Raw genomic sequence first — 25,577 nt, forward strand, 5'->3', positions numbered from 1 at the left:
TTTGTTACTATTTCCGTCACAACGGTCAATTTTGTAATTAACTACAATTAGGTAACTAACTAATTATATGCTTTAATTTCAGGTCATCCAAGTAAGATGTTTTATATTTGTTTCAGAATGCTTCAATCTATAATAACTGAAAATGTCATTCAGTTCTCTTAATTTTTAAGAAAGTTATGGGCTTTTGACTGTCCTCGATCACAGCTTTTGTATTAGTCAATGGAATAGCAATAGGGAACAAGATGCTAATTTCCGAGTATGAAAATGGCCATAACTTTTTTTAATACTGAAGTTATGAAAGTGAATTAGGTGTCAAATTAAACTTCTTTTTATGCTTTATCTGATGGGATAAATTGCAGACTTGATTTTTAAAATCTAAAAATTTTGTAACATTGCTAGATATTGTTTGTCATTTCTGACAGGCAAACATATGAGTGTTGATTTAATTTAGATACCACATTTGTCAATTTAAGGGATCCGTTTATTACTAATGTTTTGTGCATTTACAACAATTTGAATCTTCAAAAATCTACATGCATTTTTTAAATAATATTGAGTTTTAACAGATGGAAAAAAACTGCTGTTATAGTTGATAGTGTTTAATATATAAAAATAAAATGTCTGAATGATATTCACTATTTATTATCAACTCAAGATTAGCCAAAGCTGTTTTCACCCCTTTGTTAGAAACAGCATACCCTTGACCCCATTCCCAGTATTGAATTTCTCTCTAATATTCACAGATATATTATGGACCCCCATGTCCGAGCTCAGACATCCCGTAGTGGTGATGATATTAAACACAGTGTTGAGTTCAGTAGGTTGTAATATACCAAATAGAAAACTGAGATGCTGTGTCTCAAGCTTCCAAACATGGTAACATAATGTGGTGAAGTCAGATGTACAGGCAAATGTTCTGATCTTTATCACAAAACACAAGTCTTCAGAATAATGACAAGTATCAGTGTGTTCTTAGTATGTAATTCTGAAAGTGTAGCAGCTCGTGTGAATTGTGTGCACAACAAAAATACAAACACATTTCTAAATATAAATCCTTAATCAGTTTGAAATCATAAGATTTTTGTTTACCTCGATGGAAGGAGGAAGACCTTGGGGTAGGGTTCTGAATTTATTCCTTCCCAGTCGCAAGTAAGCGAGTCGCTTCAGTGGTCTGAAGGCGAGGGGTTGAATGTTACTTTCACTGAGTTTATTTCCTTCCAGCTCCAAATTGACTATTTTACTTAGACCTGTTCAATTTTGATGTAAAAATTAATCAAACAATAGCACAATTACACCATCCAAGTTCATGATTTGGTTTAGTTTAGCGCAGAAACAGACCCTTCGGCCCACAGACCGCCCAGCGATCCCCGCACATTAACACTATCCTACACACTAGGGACAATTTCACATTTATACCAAGCCAAGTTCATATTTATATCAACAATCCTGTAAGTCTTGGAGTGTGATTAGAAACCAGAGATCCCAGAGAAAACCACGTGAGTTATGTACAAACTCCGTACAGACAGTACAAGAAAGTACAAACTCCGTACAGACAGCACCAGTAGTCAGGATCGAACCTTGGTGCCTGGCACTGTAAGGCAGCAACGCAACCGCTGCTCCACCGTGCCGCCCTATGCCTGCTGGTAATTTGCAACTCTGCCACCACAACCTACATTACAAAGGAGTTCTTAGTTTCAGATTAAATCAATTACCATTTACAAACCATTGAGCACAAGAACAATAGGAGTTACAATTCTTACATAATTTTGTTTTTGAATAATTGCCAACTGTTCACCAACATAACTTGTTAGTGGTTGTATCCAGGTCGTTAAACAGGTAATTTAAATAGTAATTCTCAAACTACTTACAATCTGATTATGGTATAGTCATTGTTATTTAAAGAAATGGGTTATTTTTGTATAAACTTTTTTTTAGCTGCATTAACCAATGCACTAAGGCACAAGCACTTTTAGATTTTGAAACAAAACTACCATGAAAAGCTTGTTCATCCAGTCGTTGAAGAAGGTTTTCATTTACTTTTAGTTCTACCAGTGTTCGAGGGAGTTGAGGAGGAATCTGGAGTAACAAATTTCCATCCAAGTATAGGCGTTCCAGTTTTTTTAATTTCTAAAAGAAATAAAAGAAATAAGCGTTCCAAGTAATCTGAGATGCTTTATAATGTCATTTGAACATAATGACAAGGTCATTGGTACACCCACAATGTATGAAGTAATTCAGCCAGACAAGTAATTACTTGTTATGTTTTGTATGTTTTGGGCAAATTGCATTTTATGTTAGCATCCTTTGATGCATTCATATGCTACAGCTACATAAATTTAATTGAAGTTAGATTAAATATTTTAAAATTTGTGTGTGCGGTATAAGTTTTTGGTATTTTAAGTGTTGTCATCTCATTCATACCCATAAATGCAGCTAGAGAAAGATTCTTGATTTATGCCAGTTTTTCATTTAACATTTTGGGTTGTATTTGTTTGCTGCTTATGTCAAAACTATTTTAAATTCAATTAATTTGATGGATTTCGCAAGCCCAAATTAATTGTGAATTTTGAATCATGCTGCTAATGCAAGTAATGTTGTCATCAATACACAGCACAAGGCAGTCTAATGAAGGAGTATAATTGTATTAATACGGGAATCTCTCGTGCAATTTCCAATTTCATAACTACTGTTAATTGATTTCTTTAAAGACATCCTTAGAAACAAACGTTGCACAACATTTGATCAATCATGACTTCAACTCTAAATTTGTTCTTGATGCAAAAGTTCTTCAAAGAAGGAGATAAATCCCTTTCATAGAAACAGGGATAGGCCACAATAACACAATGAGCCACTATTATTGCTTGTCATGGAAATACAGGGCTGCCAACTCTCACGCTTTGAGCGTGAGACTCACGCCCTCAAGCAAACTCTCACGCTCATCAGAAATTTCTCACGCTCAGCGAAAATTTCAAAACTCGGATAAACTGCATGGTCCGCGGGTGTTGGAGAGCCGGGGCTGCGGGAGGGATGGAAGCAGAACCAGCGGCGGGAACAGATGCGGGGAGCCGGGACGTACGAGTGTTTGCCAGGGCCGGCGTGTCGCTCGCTGCAGCTCTGGCCATGGAGCACTCCGGACAGTGCATGTCCCGGGCGTCGGAGGCGTCAGAAGCGTTGCGCCGCTACCGCTGACACTGCCGCGAGAGTCTCTGTGCCGAAGGGACAGACTCTCAAAGGGAGGTGGAGAGAGAGAGAGGGGAAGGAGATAGGGAGACAGTGGGGAGAGAGAGAGGGGAGAGACAGGGGGGGAGTGAATGGAGAGAGAGAAGAGGGAGGGGGGGAAGAGAGAGGTAGGGGAGAGAGAGGGGGAGAGGGGGGGAGTGAGAGAGAGGTGTGAGGGAAGAAAGAGGGAAGTGAGAGGGGGTGGAGAGGGAGGAGAGGGTAGGAGAGAAGGGGAAGAGAGAGGGGTGGTAAAAGAGAGAGGGGGAAGAGGGGGAAAGAGAGAAACAGGGGAAAGAGAGATAGGGGAGCAAAGAAAAAGAGAGAGAGAGGAGAAAGAGAGGGGAGAGAGGGCAAGAGGAAGAGTGAGGTAGGAGGGAGAAATGGGGAAGAGAGGAGGAGAGAGGGGGGAAGAGAGAGGTGAGAGGAGAGACAGAGAGAGGGGGAGAGTGTGTGGGGAGAGAGAGAGAGGGGGAGATAGAGATGGAGGGAGAATGAGGTGGGGGGAAGCGAGGGGGAGAGAGGGGGGAGAAAGAGAGAAGAAAGAGGTGGAGAGGGAGAGGGGAGAGAGAGTTAGGGGAAAGAGAGGGGTGAGATAGGGAGAGGGGGGAGAGAGAGAGGAGAGAGGGGACAAGAGAGAGGGGGAGAGAGAGTTAGAGGAAAGAGAGGGGGGAAAGAGGGGAGAGAGAAGAGAGGGAAGGGGAGAGAGAGAGGGGGAGACAGGGGAGAGAGAGGGGGTGAGAGGAGAGACAGAGAGGCAGAGAGGAGAGAGAGAGAGGGGAAAGAGAGGGGGAGGGGAGAGATAGAGGGGGGGGTTGAGAGGAGAGAGAGCGGAAGAGAGGGGGGAGAGGGAGAGAGTCTCTGTGTCGAATTTGCCCAGGTGACCGGCATGGATCAGGCTGCGGCTTGGTGCATCCTGGAAGACAACCAGTGGCTGCTGGAAGTAAGTACCAAGCACTGGGTAGAAACGGTGGAAGGTAGTGGACTTCAAATGGGGGTGGTTGGAGAAAGCATCCTGCTTGCCTGCTAGATTTTCACTTACTGTAACTGCAGGAAAAATGTTCCCGATGTTGGGGGCGTTCAGAACCATGGGTCACAGTTTAAGAATAAAGGGGGGGGGGGGCAGTTAGGACTGAGATGAGGACAAACTTTCTTCATGTAGAGAGTTGTGAATCTGTGGAATTCTCTGCCACAGAAGGCAGTGCAGGCCAATTCACTGAATGTTTTCAAGAGAGAGTTACATTTAGTTCTTGGGGCTAACGACATCAAGGGATATGGGGAAAACACAGGAAAGGTACTGATTTTAGATGAATAGCCATGATCATATTGAATGGCTGTGCTGGCTCAAAGGGCCGAATGGCCTATTCCTGCACCTATTTTCTATGTTTCTATGCTTGAGTATATGGCAATAAAACTCGATCACTTGATTTTGAAGCATTCATGCATGGTGGAGGTATAATGTAGTCATAGAGTGATACAGTGTGAAAACAGGCCCTTCGGCGCAACTTGCCCACACCCGCCAACATGTCCCAGCTACGCTACCTGCTTTTGGTCCATACCTCCAAACCTGTCCTATCCATGTATCAGTCTAACTTTTTCTTAAATGTTGGGATGGTCCCTGCCTCAACTACCTCCTCTGGCAGCTTGTTCCATACACCCATCACCCTTTGTGTGGATAAAGTTACCCCTTAAAAAGTTACCTCTTAAAAATACTTCATACAAAAAACATTGAAATCATACATCTACAGTGCACTAAAACATGATTTTAATACATAAAATTTCAAAAAGTTCCTACCCTTCTGCCACACCCTCTCCCCACTCGGTTGCTCCACTCCCTCACCGGGTACCCCCAAGGCCAGTGATCAGTGATCGCACAGCCTCCCCCCCTTTCAAAAACGCTCCAATCCAATTTAAAGCATATATATTGCATTCAAGTGTAAGTTATAAGACTCGCTACAGTATGCACCATATTGCACAATTTCAAGCTGAAAAATGCAAATGTCCCTCCTCCCCTGTCACTGTCACACTGGACTGGCGGCATATGTTAAGGATTTTCAATCCAATTACATAAATGAAAGCCTAATTAGAAAATGTGGAGCAGATTGATGTGCTTCTGAATGAAGCTGGATCTGAAGATGTGTTTTTGTTCTTTATTCCTGCCAGCAGCACATGCGGGCAGCGAGTAATTTACAAAAGACTGTAGATCAGTTCTCAAGGATCTCACCAGTGATCCATCGTTCCTAGTCCCATGGCCCCTCTCCCACCCCCCTCTGATTTGCACGGCTTTGTAGCTGGAGCAATAAGTATCTCTTCATGAATTATTTCTTAAATTCTAAATGACACTATGATAAAATATTATGGCAGGATTAATTTCTCTGCCATCTTATAGGAACATACTTTGCTTTGTCTCCTTGAAAGCTTTGCTGGCCCACCAACATAATCTTGAGAATCAACATTTTATAACATTTTATAGATAATTTGTAATGTGATTATAAGGTATTTGTGGAAAGAATTTTGGGTGTCAATATTTTTGGCCAGTTTAAATACCCCAAGGCACAGTCCTTCTCAGATAAGGTTAAAATCTGCACACATCTTTTATATAATTACTTTAAAATATTTAACAATTTCATTAATTTGTAAAACTTACTTTGAAAGCTGCTTGGTCTATATTTGATGAAAGAATCCTGTTTCTGCTGAGGTCAATTAATTCAAGATTAGGATACCCATTAAAGGCTTCTGCTGGAATAGCTGTGATTGAATTTCCTGCAAGGATGGAACATTTGGATTGATTGAGCATATTTTTTAAAGCATAATATTTTATCATAGTGTCATTTAGAATTTAAGAAATAATTCATGGTTAAAGGTTGCCCAAAAGCAGTAGTAACCTGAAGGTAGATTTGGGAGGGGGTGGGGAAGGGGGAACATAAAGCAGGTAGGAAGGCAGAGAGTTAATAATCAAGTTTGGAACATGCAGAAAGCAAAACTAAGAAATGGACAACAAAGGTGTTTGGCAATCAAATGGAAATGAAAGGTACTGCAACTGTTGGAATATTGAGTAAAGCACAAAGTACTGGACTAACTCAGCAGGCCAGGCAACATCTGTGGAGGATAGACACAAAAAGCTGAAGTAACCCAGCGGGTCAGACAGCATTTCTGGAGAAAAGGAACAGGCGATGTTTCCGGTCGAGTCCTTTCTTCAAATTGAGAGTCAGGGGCTCTGTGGAGGGAATGTATAGGTTCTTTGCAGCTCAGGTCACTTCTTTAGACTGATATCGCAACATTTTGGGTCAGGACACTTATCCAGGCTGATTGAAGTCTGAAGAAGGGTCTTGGATCAGTCTGAAGAAAGGTCCTAACCTGAAAAATTGTTTATTCATTCTCTCCGTAGATGCTACACTGAGTTGCTCCAACACTTTGTGTTTTACTCAAACTGTTTGATGAAATGTATTCACATGAAGGAGTCCAGTGACGAACCTGCTTGCACATGTTACATGTTTTCTTAGTTTCTAACTGGGTACTTCAAATGATCAAATAACAGATATAAACTTTAATTATGTAAAATGTTTTAAGGAAGAGATATCTTTCCCTTTTTAAGCTGTTTGGCGTCAGCTGTGCAAATATATATGATATCTACCTAGGAGCATTGATTACCTGCAAGCTGAAGATATTTGATCCCCAGATCCATTAGTGGAGGTATTTCAGTCAACTTTGCATTATTGCAGTTTATAGTGATATCCGCCAAATCACAGCCAGCAGGGAAAGAAAATCTTGGAATGTACTCATTGAGCTGATCTGAAATCAATTGTAATATGGAAGGAAATGATGGCAACTGAAAAATATCTTGATAATCCTCCTCCTCCTCTTCCTCCTCCTCCTCTTCCTCCTCCTCCTCCTCCTCCTCCTCCTCCTCCTCCTCCTCCTCCTCCTCCTCCTCCTCCTCCTCCTCCTCCTCCTCCTCCTCCTCCATCATCTCTGCATTGTCCTCTTCATCCTCTACCCTCTCATCCTCCACATCCCTTCCTTCAGCCTCCCCTCCCTGTGCCTCTCTTCCCTCCATCAACCCTCCCTCTGCCGAACCTTCCACATTCACCTCCTCTTCCCATTCTTTCTTTTCCTCTTGTATATTTTCTTGTCCCTCCTGTTTCCCCACTTCTTGCTCTTTTTTTCCCACAACTTGTTCTTCTGCTTTCTCTATTTTTTCTTCTGACTCCTCTATTTCTACCACTTGCCCCTCGTCCTCCACTTGTCCTTCTTCCACCACTAGCCACTCTTTCACCACTAGCCCTTCCTCCACTCGCTCCTCTTCCACTATTTGCCCCTCTTCGTCCACTTGTCCCTCTTCCACCACTTGCCCCTCTTCCACCACGTGCCCCTCTTCCAACACTAGCCCTTCCTCTGTTTTCCCCTCCTCCACTTGCTCCTCTTCCACCATTTCCCCCTCTTCATCCACTTTCCTCTTCACTTGCTCCTCCAACACCTCTCTTGTTTCTGTTTCCTTGTGCTTTTTCTCCATCTCTCGCTCTTCCTTTTGTCCCTCCCATTCCTCCTCCTCCATATTTTGGTGCTCTGCTTGTTCATTACTATTATTGTACATATGATTATCAGGCTGCTGCTTTTCCTCTTCCATGGTGCTGGAATTATTTTGTATTTCTTCCAATTGTTGCTTTACTTCCTTTTCTTTACTTTCCTTGTTTTCTTTCTGTAAAGGTATCTGCTCCGTTTCATGTGCAATTTGTAACTCTTCCTCTTCTATTTGTCTCATATTTTCTTCATCCAATTCACTTTGTTTTGTTTCATCTTCATTAATATTTTCATTCTCTTTGTGTTTCGTATCATTTATGTGTAATTCGTCTTCTTCCAGTTCTTTCTCTTGTTTCCTTAGTTGCTCTTGTCCTAACTGCAAATTCTGATTGTTGAAGATTACAGGATATGTTTCACTTGAATCATTAGGCTCTGTAGAAAAGCAATGACATTTTTAACCTTTATCTGATTACTAAATAAAAACAATTAAGGGCATGCCATTTAACTTGTATCGTCATCTTACATTTTGAGTAACGTTATAATACGGAGATAAAGGTAAGTTAAGAAATGATAAAGAATAATATTAATGTTCTAGTTATGATTTGATGCTTTCGAGAAATGCAGTGCACAACTCAGAAATATGATTTCAGATCTTCTTTAGTATGTTGGTAAAATTAACAATTAATAATATATTCTATTAACACTGTTACTTCCATTCAAGTCATAAAGTAGCAATAATCAAGAATAGCAAATATCTCCAAGTTTGCGGATGACACTAAGCTGGGGGCAGTGTTAGCTGTGAGGAGGATGCTAGGAGACTGCAAGGTGACTTGGATAGGCTGGATGAGTGGGCAAATGTTTGGCAGATGCAGTATAATGTGGATAAATGTGAGGTTATCCATTTTGGTGGCAAAAACAGGAAAGCAGACTATTATCTAAATGGTGGCCGACTAGAGATGCAGCGAGACCTGGGTGTCATGGTACACCAGTCATTGAAAGTAGGCATGCAGGTGCAGCAGGCAGTGAAGAAAGCGAATGGTATGTTAGCTTTCATAGCAAAAGGATTTGAGTATAGGAGCAGGGAGGTTCTACTGCAGTTGTACAGGATCTTGGTGAGACAACACCTGGAGTATTGCGTACAGTTTTGGTCTCCAAATCTGAGGAAGGACATTATTGCCCTAGAGGGAGTGCAGAGAAGGTTCACCAGACTGATTACTGGGATGTCAGGACTGTCTTATGAAGAAAGACTGGATAGACTTGGTTTATACTCTCTAGAATTTAGGAGATTGAGAGGGGATCTTATAGAAACTTATAAAATTCTTAAGGGGTTGGACAGGCTAGATGCAGGAAGATTGCTCCCGATGTTGGGGAAGTCCAGGACAAGGGGTCACAGCTTAAGGATAAGGGGGAAACCCTTTAAAACCGAGATGAGAAGAACTTTTTTCACACAGAGAGTGGTGAATCTCTGGAACTCTCTGCCACAGAGGGTAGTCGAGGCCAGTTCATTGGCTATATTTAAGAGGGAGTTAGATGTGGCCCTTGTGGCTAAGGGGATCAGAGGGTATGGAGAGAAGGCAGGTACGGGATACTGAGTTGGATGATCAGCCATGATCATATTGAATGGCGGTGCAGGCTCGAAGGGCCGAATGGCCTACTCCTGCACCTAATTTCTATGTTTCTATGTTTCTAAAAGGAGTAAAGTAGATTTATATTTGCATATCAGCACAAAAAAGTGTTCAAAATTAATATCAAATAAATATCAAGGTCAAATGGTCTTACTGCCAAGCATAAAGTTCTCAAGTATATATCAGTATTATCTTTAGAAAGTAATGTAAGTTACATTAAAACAGCATACAACACCAGGGGTGCTGCACGATTGGCAGCCCCGCCAACAGTCTGTCTGTATTTTTAGTGTGTGTTAAAAGACTGTGTAAATGTTCTCTGGTTTGTTTTATGTGGGGGGGAGGTAGAGGATGTCAGGGAAAACTTTTTTTCAGTTTCATACGTTGCCAGAGATGCGATTATTTTCCAGATCGCATCTCTGGTCGCTCTGCAGCTTACCATCAATGGAGCTGGAGGGCTCCTCGGACTGACCTTGAGCCCCACCACGGAGCGTGGACTTAACATTGGAGCCGATCCCTTGAATTGGATTGCTCCAACCATGGCCTGTGGACTTTACCATCGCGAGCTTGCAGTCTCGGGAGAGACCATGGATTTTGGGACGCAGAAGTTCGACCAGCCCCGACCCGGTGTCCGATCGCCGGCGCAGGGGAGCTGACATCCCCCCGATGCAGGAGCTGATTGCCTCGATACGGAGGGCCCGTCCGCCGGCTACAGGAGTCAAGATCGTCCCGTCAACGGAGGGCTCGAGGCCCCCGACCGCGGAAAACAATGAAGGGAAGAGATTTGAACTTTTTTTCGCCTCACAGTGAGGAATGTGGAGCAGTCACTATGGTAGATGTTTATGTTAAAATGTGTTTTGTGTGTTCTGTTGCTTTTTATTTGTATGACTGACTTAGCAAATGAAATGCCTTGTATGTTGCAAAACATATATGACTAATAAATTTATTATTGTGATTGTGATTGTGATTATTGTAATATCCATGCTGTAATATGGTGTCTCACAGGGAATTTTACTTGGACGTAACCATGCAACTTCAAGATGGGTTAGCTACAAAACAGTTTCTAAAATGTTACATTACATTGTATTTTTAAATATAATCATACTACACAATAATATTTTTCTCCAGCGGTAGTGTTTTGTACCACCTAAATGAACTTTTGAATGGCAAATATGGTTCTTTATGTTCCCCTATTCAAGATAAATTATTTTTTGTTGATAAATAGCACATTGGAAGTTTTTTCACAAGTGTTTGTTATGTGCAATCATTCTGTGGTATTTAGTAATAATTCTTAAATAGGCTGTAAACTACTTCATTAATAACATATTTCAATGTCACATTTTTTCTCAACACATTTTTTACAACAATGTATAAATGCATAAAATCACCCTTCAGCTAGTAAATATTTTGAATAACATTTATGACTTTAAACTTAGCTGGATGAAAGAATAAGAACATACCATTTGCAGTACAAATTGGGCAACATTCTCCTGTTGGTATAATGCTCCTTGCACATTTTACATTAGGGCAGCTCATTTCATCACAAACTATTTTTCCCCTTGAACATAGACAGGTTAGACAAGGTTTGGGAGACCAGATTGCATTGTCATACATGATCATCCCATTGGCTTTGCAGTGCCCTTGCCTGCCTAATGATAGAAAGTAAACAAAATTGAGTTATTATTGAAGTTTGGTTGAGATTCTCCTTTGCTCAAGCATTCAAATTGAAGCTATGAAAAATGATATCACAACATAAAAATAATTATTAGACTATTGTGAAGTAATTCTTAATTACTTGTTAATGAGTAGACATTTCAGCAAGTGAACAAGTAACCCAACAGCATGTAGGAAGGAACTGAAGATGCTGGCTTAAACTGAAAATAGACATAAAAAGCTGGAATAAATCAGCATGTCAGACAGCATCTCTGGCGAAAAGGAATAGGTGACGTATCGTGTCAAAACCGTTCTTCAGACTGAAGAAGAGTCTCGACCCGAACGTCACCTATTCCTTTTCTCCAGGGATGCTCTCTGATCCGCTGGGTTAGTCCAGCTTTTTGTGTCTATCTAACCCAACAGCAACCTTGGTTAATGAATGATTTAATCTTAGTTTTACCTAAGCTTGATAGTTGTTCAGGTTAATGTGTTGTGTTGCTTGGTTGGTCAGAATAATTAAATGATTTCAAGTGTAACAAACTGCATGAAAGGAAGAAATGATCAAATACTAATATTCTGGAGTTAACATTAATAATGCCAGAGGAACTATTGGCATCAATGTATTACTCCATGACACTTCACCATCGTGAAGTTTGCAGACGACACAACAGTGATTGGGCTGATCACCAACGGTGATGAAACAAACTACAGAGCGGAGGTGCAGAACCTGGCGGACTGGTGCGCCAATAACAACTTGGCACTAAACACCTCCAAGACCAAGGAGCTGATTATTGACTTCAGGAGGTCCCATTCTAGAGAATACGCCCCAATCTCCATTTATGGGGAAAGTGTGGAGAGAGTGTCCAGCTTTAAGTTTCTGGGCACTCACATTTCAGAAGACCTCACATGGTCCACAAACACTGCCGCGCTGGTCAAGAAGGCACAGCAACGACTGTTCTTCCTGAGGACATTAAAAAAAACTGGTCTGCCCCAACAGCTGCTGACAACGTTCTACCGCTGCACCACAGAGAGCATACTAACGTATGGCATCTCTGTGTGGTATCTCAGCTGCACGGAGGCGGAGAGGAGAGCTCTTCAGCGCGTCGTCAACAGAGCGCAGCGGATCATCGGGACAGAGCTACCAGCCTTGGAGGGCATCTACCACACGCGGTGCCTCAGGAAGGCCCTCAGCATCCATAAGGACTCATCACACCCCTGCCACGGTCTGTTTCAACTACTTCCCTCCGGCAGACGTTACAAGGCCTTCTACGCCCGAACCTCCAGACTCAGGAACAGTTTTATCCCAAGAGCTATAGCGGCTCTGAACCGGCCCTAATGAGTGCCCCCCCACCCACCCCCTTTGGACAGTCTCCCTCAGATGGTCACGTCAATCAATTCAGCTTGTTTATTTATGTATTGTATTTATTTACCTTTCTTGTACATCAGTGGAGCTGCACACTAAATCTCGTTGCACTGACGTGCAATGACAATAAAAGATATATTATTATTATATATTATTATTACAGTAACTTCAGTAAAGTCAGTGCAGGCATAGGTTAATCCTTAGATCTTTGTCTGTGATTCTGCAACCGACCACTACCCATGTCCTTCGAAACACTCTCTATCGCAAACTAAGAAAATCTCTAAAATAGATGTGGATGTTAGCTAATAATGGATTAGTCCTGCTGTAAGTTTTAAGATTTGTTACATGAAATTTAAATGCATTTTTAATAGCATACTGAACCATAATTACCAAGCAGCAAACTATTTTCCCAGGTACACAAAATTGCTGGGGAAACTCAGCGGGTGCAGCAGCATCTATGGAGCGAAGGAAATAAGAAGGGTTTCGGCCCGAAACGTCGCCTATTTCCTTCGCTCCATAGATGCTGCTGCACCCGCTGAGTTTCCCCAGCAATTTTGTGTACCTTCGATATTCCAGCATCTGCAGTTCCCTTTTGAACAAACTATTTTCCCATATGGTTTTATCTATGTGTATTATAATTTAATCATACAGATATTTAAAAGAGTACGGAATTTTTAAATAATCTAATTTTCAACAAAGTTTATGATACATAAATAGCTGTTGCCTGCCCCTGTGCACACTCTTTTCTTGCCATATTGAAAAGTGTCGAACGTTATCAACAATGAATGAAGAAAAACAAAGTTTCAAGTTTGACTGAACTTCAGTAATATGGTTTTTGCCCCTTTGTGTTGATTCAACCTGTTTTTTCCTGAATCTACCCAAAAAGAAGACATATTTAGATGTATTGTTTATACATGCCCCAAAAGGGCAATGTATTTGCTACCTGTGAAGCCAAGGATAAAAGCTGTGGGTTGAACAGCCAGATGTAAACCATAACATGATGAAACAGGAGACGGTTCCCGGAGGTGGTGTGAAGGAAGTAGGGCGGGAAGCAAAAAATTAAAACAATGGGAGATTTGATTATTTTCAGGAAAATATTGCAGAGGGCAAACACTCTTATGTACGAAGGAACTGCAGATGCTGGTTTAAACCAAAGATAGACACGAAAAGCTGGAGTAACTCAGCGGGACAGGCAGCATCTCTGGAGAGAAGGAATGGGTGATGTTTCAGGTTGAGACCCTTCACACACTCTTGTGGTTCAAGTCATGCTTCACATAAAAGAGTGTTTGTTGAAGGATATCTCTGCAAATGTTCTTTAACTTTCCAATGAACATAAGACCTTGCCATATATTTCACAGTATGTGTGTTACCAGGATTAAGGACAGAACTGTAAAGTCAGACAAGAGAACCAGGAGTTGCTTTCCTTGTAGCACAGAAGGTTAACAGGAGATTTGTTTACATTCAGGATCGTGACACTTTTAGACAGATTAAATGCTGTTATCATTGGTTCCACAATCAACATTTATAAACGTGAGTGAAAGAAATGAAAGGAGTGCAAGGAAAATACATTTTTAAATGCAGGGAATATTATGATCTGGAATTCACAGTCAGTGGGAGTAATGGAAATAGAATCAATCACCAGATAGGCATTCAGGAAAAATAATCTGCAGAGCAGTAGAGAAAAAGCAAGGGAATGTAATTAACAGAATTGTTATACCAGGGGTCTGCATAACCTTGTTGGAGCAAAAGAGTGCCTGTTGTGCCACATTGATTCTATGATTCTGTAAACTATACTAAACTATAAAACCTTAACTGATGGTTAAGAACAGTTGAAGTATTTCCTGCTTCCGGCATCAAAAGGATTCCAGATGGGATAATATTTTGCAAATGTGCATAATGGTTGCACACTAACATGTGGTATGAGAATATAGTATGGTTAATAGATCAGCTTGCAATAATTTTCAAAAGGGAAAACAACTATTTATAGTTCTGCTAATTTAATGAAAAGTATTATTGCCCTCATGGTAGAGTTAAAGTGACTTGTTAGGTGACTTGTTATGTTTGTTGGGAGACTGCCCATCTGTTTCTGCAAGATTTTAGTTTAAGCTCAAGTAGTCACGAAAGGCTTTAGAATAACGAAGTGTGTTATTGCAATAGCAATGACTAACTGACATCAGCACAAATATGAACATATACACGCTGTTATGTGCAAGAATAATATATTGCAGTTAACCATTAAAATTGCAGGAATAATCCATTCTTTACAGAATTAAACAGGGCTGAATTATTTTTTTATCTGATAGTGAACAATAATCAGTATACTTGTAAAGTATTCATATTTTCTCAAACATATTCATTTGCATGTGGCATTGAAATATTTGTTTGAAAGTTGCAAACACTGGTCTGAAAATAATGACTGAAAATTCTTGATTTGCTGTATTCCCAAAATAAGCCACTATATATTTAAGATGGCTGTGCATTTCTCTGAGTCAATGATGCACTATACCTTAGCGGTTGTTGAAAATAAGTTTTATCTTTTATCAGGTTTCCACTAACCTGGTAGTATCTGGTAGCCGGGCTCAATTTCATCAACACTTATATATGAGTCAATGAAGGGCAAAGTGCTTTCATCTGCATTAATGGTTGGAACCTTGGCCGCAAAGTGTGGCCGTCTGGGTTTGTATCGTCTGCCTGAGTTACGGTTCACATAGCCAGCTTGTTGTCGTCCTCCATGACGGAACCTCCTTCTCAAAACCCTGTTTGGTGTCTTATTCTTTCTTGCACCAAAAATAACACAAATGTTGAGTAGAAGGCAGAACAAAATGAAAGTGTTTAGATTCATTTTTTATGAGTTATCACCTGAAAAGAAGAAAAACAAGAACATAAGTTTCACACACTTTCAATACCAAGTTTATGTAAATGATGGAAATAATGTTTAGTTACAATGGAAATTACCATTTTATGGCTGTATTTTCATTGCTTTTAAAAAGCCAGAGATACACGGCTGTGAAGCTCGGCGGACATTTAACATTACCGGTCGGTATCCTTGGTTCTGAAAACTACTGCTTACGTTTTTTTTCCCAATGAGCCAATGAAATTCACCGGTCAGCACCGGCTACAACCTACGAGAACCTTCGAGAACTTTCAACTTCCTGGCAATCCATTAGGACCTCCTGGCGACCCACCCACAGCTTAATTCTAGTCGCCGCTAATATTTCTAATTCTAGTCGCCTAAAAAGTTGCCTAAGTGGGACAGGCCCATAAGGCTGTCAAACCTTTTTGGTAGTCTAATACAATGAAATACCAGTAAATGTCAGTTCAGGGTTAGGTCCGTAATACAAATTAGCTAATTCAGAAACATGTACGCAGAACAATGTATGACATTTATGAATTTAGATGGAAAGCTTTTTGTGAACAATGACAATGTACAGACAACTCTGAGAAGTGGAGGGGAAAGAATAACTAGATCTCGTACCTATAGCGAATCATGTTACGACAATAGTGTAGCTGTACATATTCTCAATGAAAGGAAATTGAGATTACTCACAGTGCAGTTGCAATTAGTGAGAAATAACCAGAAGAATTGTCCTTGAAATTGTATATTAACTGATGGAATTAACCTTTGGGAGGTATTTCTGGAAGTTATAAAATGCATGATCTTTGGAACATCAATAATCAAGGGAGAACAAGCTCAATTGAGGACAATAAAGTGATTTTGATCGTTATTGATTTGTCAGGGTGAAGACAATGATCGGAAAATTTTATTGGGATCATCTTGAGATTTTGGAAAATATTGTTGTAATAATAGGATAGACTAAAAGTGTGTTTAATGATCTAATATGTTTTGATACGGTAAGGGGAAAAAGTCTATTTCATCTAATTGGAGAAAATGAATAAAACTGTCACCAGAAAGTGAGAGAGGATTACACAAGAAGGTGAATAAAATGCATGCGAGAGTAAACACAGTTTCAAGGATCAAGAATATATACTTAAATTTGCATTGTTCAATTTAAAAATGTTTTGATAGAAATAGCAAAGACATTATGGGAAAGGTGGAAATTAAACAAATCCCCTTTGACATGCTACGTCAAGTACATACGATTAGAGCACAAAAAGCCGATCATTCTATCCAATGCATTCTGCTGGCAAAACATCCATAATATTAAATGCAAAGTATATATTTTTGGATGATGTAATATAGTATAGCTGGAAAAGATCTTGATAAACTGTAATCAAGGCATTGATAAGAACCCACGAGGCGTTTTTGCTTCATACAATTTCAAGGCAGTTTTAATCTTGAAAGTCATGAAATCATTTGAAGTTTTGAGTTGCATTGTTGCGTGGTTTACTGATATATTGTCCTTTATTGCAGTGAATAAAACCAAAAAAAAAATTGTCGGCTATGGGGAAAAATACTTGATTGAAGTTGTGAATTCCCTCTTAACCTAATCAACTGCTGCAGCAATTGCAAAAGATGCACTTGAGATACAACTCCGTCCGTAATGTTTGGGACAAAGACCCATCATTTATTTATTTGCCTCTGTACTCCACAATTTGAGATTTGTAATAGAAAAAAATCACATGTGGTTAAAGTGCACAATGTCAGATTTTATTAAAGGGTATTATTATACATTTTAGTTGCACCATGTAGAAATTACAACTGTGTTTATACATAGTTCCCCCCATTTCAGGGCACCATAATGTATGGGAGACATAGCTTCACAGGTGTTTGCTCAGGTGCGTTTAATTGCCTCCTTCATGCAGGTATAAGAGAGCTCTCAGCACCCAGTCTTTCCATCACCTTTGGAAACTTTTATTGCTGTTTATCAACATGAGGACCAAAGTTGTGCCAATGAAAGTCAAAGAAGCCATCATGAGACTGAGAAACAAGAATAAAACTGTTCGAGACATCAGCCAAACCTTAGGCTTACCAAAATCAACTGTTTGGGACATCATTAAGAAGAAACAGAGCACTGGTGAGCTTACTAATCGCAATGGGACCTCCACAGCTAATGACAGTAGAATTCTCTCTGTAATAAAGAAAAATCCCCAAACACCTGTCCGACAGATCAGAAACGCTCTTCAGGTGAGGATTTGTCAATGACCACTGTCCACAGAAGACTTCATGGACAGAAATACGGAGGCTACACTGCAAGATGCAAACCACTGGTCACATATTAAAAATAGGATGGCCAGGTTACAGTTTGCCAAGAAGTACTTAAAAGAGCAACTGCAATTCTGGAAAAAGGTCATGTGGACAGATGAGACAAAGATTAACTTATATCAGAGTGATGGCAAGAGCAAAGTATGGAGGAGAGAAGGAGCTGCCAAAGATCCAAAGCATTCCACCTCATGTGTGAAACACGGTGGTGGGGGTATTATGGCCTGGGCTTGTATGGCTACTGAAGGAATTGGCTCACTTATCTTCATTGATGATACAACTCAGGAGGAGAAGCCCTTGGGGAACGGCTGCTAACCAGCAGCCGTCCGTTTAATTCTTTTTTTTTTCCAGTTTTTAGTTAGTCCTGTTCGTTGTTTGTTCGGAGAAATTGACTTCTTAATGTGGGGGGAAGGAGGTAACCTTACTTCTGGGTCCCTACCTGGTCGGTGAGGCAGCTTTTTCTCTGGGCTGCCCGTCGACCCGACCTCGTGGCCTACCAGCGGGCGTGGAGCGCCGTTTCCTGGCGGGGACCGCCCAGCACCTCGGCTTCGGTGGCGGCACAGCGCTGGAGCGCTATCGCGGAGCGGAGCGGGCGATGCCTTGCCTGGGTCACCGCGCTGGATCGACATGCTGGAGCTCCGGTGAGCTGGACCGCCGAGATCAACACCTCCGGGCTGCGGGTCTGCGGAGCGGAGCGGGCGGCGCCGACATTAACATCGGGAGCCTGGGAGCTCCAACTCGGTGCGTCCTTGTCGGCTTCGGAAGCCGACAATCCCCTGCTAGGAAGCGGCCGTTCCAGGTGGCCCAGCCGCTGTGAGGACTCTCCCGACGCCGGGGCAAGACCACCCGGCCAGGAACATCGGGACTCCGTAGAGGCAACAGCGGTGGCCTTAATAGGCCTGACGTTTGGGAGAACTGGGGTTGGGGACTGGACTTTGTGCCTTCCCCCACAGTGGTAACCACTGTGGGGGGATGATTTTTCTGTGTGTAAGTTACTTTGTTAGTCTGTGTCCAAGATGGCTGTCGGAAGGGAGAGTGGACGCTGGCATGCTTTAGCTGCCGCTGCTCTCTCTTCACATTGTGGTTTTTTGATTTTGTGTCTTTGGAGCGATTTGTGTATTGATGATGTCCTTATTATTTATTTTTCTCCGACTATATGTTTTTTTTCTCTTCTGTTAATCTTTGTGAGGTGACCTTGAGATTTGAAAGGCGCCCGAAAATAAAATTATTATTTTTATTATTAACTGCTGATGGTAGCATAATGAATTCTGAAGTGTCCACACACATCCTCTCTGCCACATGCCTCAAACAAATGCCTCAAAACTCATTGGCCAGCGGTTCATTCTACAGCAAGACAATGATCCCAAGCATGGTGCTTAAGCAACAAAGGAGTTTTTCAAGTCAATCACCTGATCTGAACCCAATTGAGCATGCCTTTTATATGCTGAAGAGAAAATGAAGGGGACTAGCCCCCAAATCAAGCATAAGCTAAAGAAAGCTGCAATACAGGCCTGGCAGAGCATCACCAGAGAAGACACCCAGCAACTGGTGATGTCCATGAATCGCAGACTACAAGCAGTCATTGCACACAAAGGATATGCAACAAAATACTAAACATGACTACTTTCATTTACATGACATTGCAGTGTCCCAAACATTATGGTGCCCTGAAATGGGGGGACTATGTATAAACACTGCTGTAATTTCTACATGGTGAAACCAAAATGTATAAAAATGGCCTTTTTTTAAATCTGACAATGTACTCTTTAACCACATGTGATTTTTTTTATATTACAAATCTCAAATTGTGAAGAACAGAGGCAATAAATAAATGATGGGTCTTTGTCCCAAATGTGGAGGGCAGTGTATGTAAACATTTTTCTTTCTATATTTAATTTCCAGTCTAGCATGGGAAGTGAGAGTTCAAACAATGTCAGGAGAGAATGATGTTCTGGCCGCTCATATGTAATTAATTTTTCCACAGATATATTCATTTGAAGTTATGAAGAAATATTCATGAGCAATCCTTGATTAATGTTTGAAATTCTACAAAGAGAGCTAAAACAGGGTCAGAAATTATGTCAATTTCATTGTTGACTTTTAACTGTTTAAAACCTCTCAAAAACACAAAGGTATACTTGGGGTATAAGGAATAATGTTTTTTGTATTGACGTGGCGTGATGGATGTGATCTGATAGATTGTGGTAAATTTTAGTAAACTGGTATAATATTGTGTGCAACTTGATAGCATCCCTTCTTTAATTCAATTGCTGAAAGAGATTGAAAGTTGAATAATCTCTTCACTTTAGGACTTTAGGAGAGCACCCCCCGCCCTCCCCCCACTCACCATCAACAACGCCACACTCACATCTGTGGAGTCATTTAAGTTCATTGGAACCATCATCTCCAGGGACCTTCAATGGGAGGCCACCATCGACTCCACAGTCAAAAATGTCCAACAGAGGATGTACTTCCTGCGGCAGCTGAGAAAACACAATCTGCCACAGGCAATGATGGTCCATTTTTATACTGCCATCATATAGTCTGTCCTCACCTTCTCCATCATGGTCTGGTTTGGCTCAGCCACCAAGCATGACATCTGGAGGCTGCAGCACATCATTCGATCAGCCGAGAAGGTTGTTGGCTGCAACCTTCCCCCCATCGATGAACTGTACACTGCAAGGGCCAAGAAGAGAGTGGGTAAGATCATCTCTGACCCCTCTCACCATGGCCACAAACTCTTTGAAGCACTTCCCTCTGGAATGCGACTCAGGACTGTCAAAGTGCCACAACCAGACATAAAAACAGCTTTTTTTCCACGAGCAGTAGCTCTGCTCAACAGCCAAGTCTGTAGCCTCCTTGTGCTCTGCTATTTTATTTAATTCTTCACATGTTTAAATTATAATGTTTTATTTTGAATTGTCTACTGTATATTGTTTTACTTGCGAGCAAAGCACCAAGGCAAATTCCTTGTGTGTATACATATTTGGCTAATAAAATGTATTAAAAAATTCATTCAACTAATTTTTTTTGTATAAATAAAAGTATAAAGTTTTACTAAGAAATATTAAAAAACTAAACAACCCTGAACAGAACCCAAATATAAAGGAACAAAACATATTCCCTATATGCTGTTAAGTAATTGATTATCGATGAAGCAGTCATTCAAATTAGAAATCAAAAACTGTTTTAAGGTCCCAGGAGATTACCAATAGGCGAAACAAAATTTGCAGAATGTATGGGGCCAGATTCTGACGAGTTTTTCCAGAGGTTGGGTATGCGATTGTCGACATTTATACATGAGTTTTCAGACTTTGGACTCTAATTGTGTAAGTCACACGCCTGCCTGCAGTGTGCCGCTAACAATTTCCTTGATGTACCTTGCCTCTTGCCTCCACGTGGAGTGCAGTGGTGGTGCAGGATCATCCTGAGATTCCCCAGAACGTCCCAGCAGCAGCTAAACTCTAAAATCATGATGCAGAATCTGTGACACCTTTCATTTGAACAATCTTCTTCTTCTTCTTGCATATGGGGTGCACAGCTTAAAGTTGTAGGACAACTTGGTCTAGTTGATCTTATTTGATTGTACATGCCGGGTTGAAATGGGGGCTTGCCTGATTTATTAAAGACCAATGTGCCATAAGGGTGTCCATACTATTGCTAAAATTATTATAATTCTTTTCATGTTTAAACAAAATATATTAGCAATTTTAAATGTGCCCTTATTCCAAATTGCGAATTGATTTGATGAACTAATAAAACAGGTGAAAGGACATTGATAAATAGAGACTGAACTCTACCACTCATCCCTATTTTTTAGGCAGTCACACAAAATCAATAACGTCTTGTTTCCACTATGGAATTGTGGATTCTGTGGTGGCTAATGTAGTCAATGTGTAAATCACATACTTCCACCGATGGGCCAGGAGGTGATTTGACTGGCAGGCGGTGGATGGAATGTGAGTTGGTGAACTCCTCCCACCATGTCCTCTTTACCAATTCAAATGATCATTCTCCACTTTGAGCAATCTTGGCCAAGGATTCCCATCACTTGATGGGAATGTAGCACTTCTTAGTCATGGAATCATGGAAGTACACATCATGGAAACTGGGGTTTGGGCCCAACTTGCCATGACACCAAGTTGGCATTGTGGGCTATTCCCATTTGCCTGCATTTGGCTTCTACCCCACAAAACCCTTCCTATCTGTATATCTGTACAAGGAGATTTTGAGTACATCTTTGAATAATCTTCTTTTGGCCTTCTCATCCCGCAAGAGAGCCAAAAATTGAGTGCCCATTTCAGGTACTGAACATGAAAGTAATGTTGGCCTGGAAGAAGACAATAATGTTGGTTTGATTATCCTTCCAGTTAATTTGGAAGGTTTTGTTGAGGAGCTTTGACGGTTTATTTTCTAAGTGTATTGAAGACCATAGAAAATAAGTTTTCAACACACTTAAAAAATCACTGCCAAAGGTAGTGCAGGTCTCAGATACGTGCAATAGAGTGGGAATCACGGGAACCTGGGAAACTCAATGCTACCACTGCACACTTTTCACCAATGTTGGAGAAAATGGAATAGGCAATTTGTGGATGAAAACCCAGTCCTTGTGACTTCCCCTTCACTGCAATTGTAGTGAGATTTCATAGTTTTATCAGTTTTTATGGCCCAGAAAAAAGGCACCCCCTAATCATAGATTATTACAGATCATTATAGATTTTAATTGAATAGGTGTCAAGGGAAAATATTATTTTCTTACAGGCAGCAGGGGTATCTGATGGGCTGCTATGAGGGAAGGAGTGGTATACTTCATAAAGGAACTCAGCTACACTTCCCTTCTTTAAATATATTGGTTGCATTAAAGACAAGGAAAATCTCACTGTCCAAATCAGCTGCTGATCCCAGATGGTCAGAGCCATGGTTTCTGATCTACGAGCAGAGTTCATGTTCAGATATAAAGGTTGTGCTATTCTCATACATCCATTGAAGAGGTGGTCACTGGAAAGGCCTGAAAACTTATTTTTGCTGCAGCCTCCTCTGGAAAATCTGACACACTTGTTAACCCTTTCCTTGATATTTTAGAGTAGAGATGGAGAAGATTTGGTTTGGGTGCAATTAAGTCAAACATGTCCAAAGAAAGCATCCTCGGTTATGGCCATCTTCATGATGATCATGATAATACCATGACACCAGCTGTTCACATGTTCTCGACTCTCCCAGCATCACCATTGTGGGGCTCTAGATCCAAACCATCGCAATCTTTCCTGGGTCTGATGTGGGTTTCTTCCTTCTTTAAAATATCAACATGGCCTTGGCATAGAATTTCCAGTAGTAATATATAGAACATCTGTTAAAGATGTAATAAAGGGTTCTTGAAATGTTATTTGTGTCCATATGAATATGAGTTGATGTGCATGGGAAAAATGTAGGCATGACAGGTTTACATGTTACAAGTTTGTGGAAAAGGATGTCCATTTAATGTGTTGATTAACTCCGTGTACCAGATCACGTACGTTAGTGGGTAGTGTCAAGGACCATGAGGGATAGTGGGTTGCTTGTGACCTAATGGTGCGATTTGAGCCCCATAGGAATGTGATAGCCCTCCAATCAATTCATCTCTCTTGACCATATGGTGCAGACCATCAATAGCCAAATGTTTTCTTTGCATGTCCAGGCCTACTCAATTTCCAGAGAACTGGGATCAAAAGAGCAACAACAACACCATCTCAAATGATGACAATTCTATGCTATTACAACCAAAGTTAATTTGATTAACTCATCTGAGTCCGTGCCCTCTGGAAACAAAATCAAAATAATTCACAGTAAAATATATTATGCTCAGGTATGAGGTGTCCTCTACCTATTAGAACTGTGTTCCTATCCAATGTTTCTTAGATTTGTTTATACTTTTGTCAGTAGCTTTATATTTCAACATATACATTGATGCTGCTTTACCAATGTTGTGTTCATGTTGGTTGTGTTAGCACATTAACCTGCTCAGTCTTTCCTCAATATGGTAACAGAAATGTGAATGTTATCAAAAAGCTCAAAGATAACCGTTGTTCCTATAAAGAGATTACATCCCAGAACACCTGGCAATTGTAGGTTGCTGCTGCAATCCCTGCCCCGCCACACTTCCCCTTACTAGCAACAGACAATCTCAGAAACAGTCTCTTAACACAAGGAGGAAGCAATTTTCTGCAACATAGAAGAAAACCTCTGGAGAAATGAATCACTTGATCTGTCTGCCTGTTCTAGCCAGAGCTCCTATAATGGTTGCCTAATTTATATTTTGCCATTCGTGATTTAAATATTAATTTTTAAAACAGCCACTGCAAAAAGAAAAAGGAAAAACAAGAGGAGTGAACTTACCAGCTCCCCCTCCCACCAGACACAAGCTTAGTTTCTACACCTAATCGAGATGTTTTTTTAAGAATAAGCTGGCTTACACTCTTCAGTAATTTTTAACAGCCTGGATCCCTGGAGTATAAGAATGCGGTTTGTAATAAAGCATCAAAGGCAGGGTTACTGAAGAAACAAAAAATCTGTTCTAGTGGAAAGCGTTCATTCAGTGGGCCTTGGGATAGCAAGGCTCAGCTGGAAAATTCTGAGAGTGTAATGGCTATTGGAAATCTTAGCTGTAGTTATTACGTCTGGCAAAGCAAGTAATTGTGCTGTGAACTGAGTATTAAACTTAATTGAATTTTTAACTGATGTAGCTTTACAAAGATTTGGCAAACTCCCTTTTCAAAAATGTATAAATCCATTTTTTTTTTCAATTTCACCCATGTTCTATTTTAGTTCCAACAGAATCATTGATGAAAAAGAACAACTCAAAACTTGATTATATGAAGAAAACTACAACTTAATCATGCTTAATTAGTTTTGAGTTTACTTTTGCAAGCTATAAACTTAGATCCTGCTACAAAAACAGACTAACTGGAGGCATATCCACACAAAGTTATTTCCTGAAATCTAATACCATCAAATAATTTGGGAATACTGACCCAGAGGCAGCAAATGGAAAAAGAGCATTTTAAACACAAAAGAATCACAGTACATTACCACAACTCTTCAGTCATTTCGTGAGGCCAAGCACTTCTTGCAGCCTTTGTTAATTTAGTCTGATCAGAGCCAAGTACAAACAAACGTCTGAAGAATTTCAGTAGTGACAAATGTTAAAAGCAGATGCACTGCATTTTTTAAACTTGGTTTGTTTAACTTTAAAGATAAACTTTAAAAAAATTATAGATCATTACTTATTAAACAAGGGGAAGTTGAAGACTGCAATTACTGCTTTTAATCATTTATACGTGAACGTTGATCAACGTGGAATGTTATCTTTTAGGCTTGGTAGTAAACACAAAATCTAATTAAAGGATGCATAAATTATAATTGGTTGGTGATCATGTTAATGAAAATGGCGGTCTATGTAGTAAAAAATTCCAGTGTGTTTGTTGTTTTCTCGTGTAATTTAGTCAAATCAAATAGATAATTGGTCCACTGAGTCTGTAACTAGAACAATTTTAATATAGATGTAATAGAATATACAAGCTTTAACCTTGAGCAGGCAACAACCAAGTTTAAATTCTTTACATTCAGACTTACAGGCAGCCTCAGCAGTATCTTAACCATACGGCAGAAGCTTACATAGCAGTGGGGAGGAAGGGGGCATCATTTAATTAATTGTGTCTATGTCAGCTCTTTGAAAGAGGTGCCATCCCTAATTGGTTCATGGCTCTCCTCTGAGTCTTGCCATTTTTACCTTCCTTTATGTGGTCTTCTACCCTGAGTAGGGTCATCGAGAACCAGAGGACATTGGTTTAAGGTGAGAGAGGAAAGATTTAATAGGAACCTGAGTGGTAACTATTTCATACAGAGGGTGGTGGGTATATGGAAAGAGCTGCCAGAGGAGGTAGTTGAGGTAGGTATCAATACAACATGTAAAATACATGTGGACAGGTACATGGATAGGAAAGGTTTAGAGGGATATTGGTCAAATGAGGGCAGGTGTAACTAGTGTAGATGGGCCATCTTAGTC

At 40.5% G+C, this 25,577-nt stretch overlaps 2 protein-coding genes across 5 annotated transcripts in view; one reads left to right on the top strand and one right to left on the bottom strand.

Moving 5' to 3' along the window:
* Positions 1-24,698, bottom strand: part of ecm2 (extracellular matrix protein 2) — a 32,466-nt gene extending 7,768 nt beyond the window's left edge. Inside the window, exons 1-8 of one of the 4 annotated variants that reach the window (XM_033037268.1) lie at positions 24,602-24,698; positions 14,932-15,234; positions 10,820-11,008; positions 7,742-8,169; positions 6,868-7,705; positions 5,864-5,979; positions 1,992-2,127; positions 1,090-1,247 (exon numbers count right to left, since the gene is read on the bottom strand). In XM_033037268.1, coding sequence (XP_032893159.1) covers positions 1,090-1,247; positions 1,992-2,127; positions 5,864-5,979; positions 6,868-7,705; positions 7,742-8,169; positions 10,820-11,008; positions 14,932-15,217 — 2,151 coding nt within the window. In that variant the 5' untranslated portion in view covers positions 15,218-15,234; positions 24,602-24,698. Of the gene's footprint in view, positions 1-1,089; positions 1,248-1,991; positions 2,128-5,863; positions 5,980-6,867; positions 8,170-10,819; positions 11,009-14,931; positions 15,235-23,908; positions 24,017-24,601 lie in introns of those variants that run through there. The other 3 variants (XM_033037269.1, XM_033037266.1, XM_033037267.1) reach the window with 3 other exon arrangements.
* LOC116983484 (centromere protein P) overlaps positions 1-25,577 on the top strand; it is a 299,674-nt gene that overhangs the window by 240,459 nt on the left and 33,638 nt on the right. The gene's annotated exons all lie outside the window — the stretch shown is intronic.

This window comes from Amblyraja radiata, chromosome 18 (genome assembly GCF_010909765.2).
Source record: "Amblyraja radiata isolate CabotCenter1 chromosome 18, sAmbRad1.1.pri, whole genome shotgun sequence".
NCBI lineage: Eukaryota > Metazoa > Chordata > Chondrichthyes > Rajiformes > Rajidae > Amblyraja > Amblyraja radiata.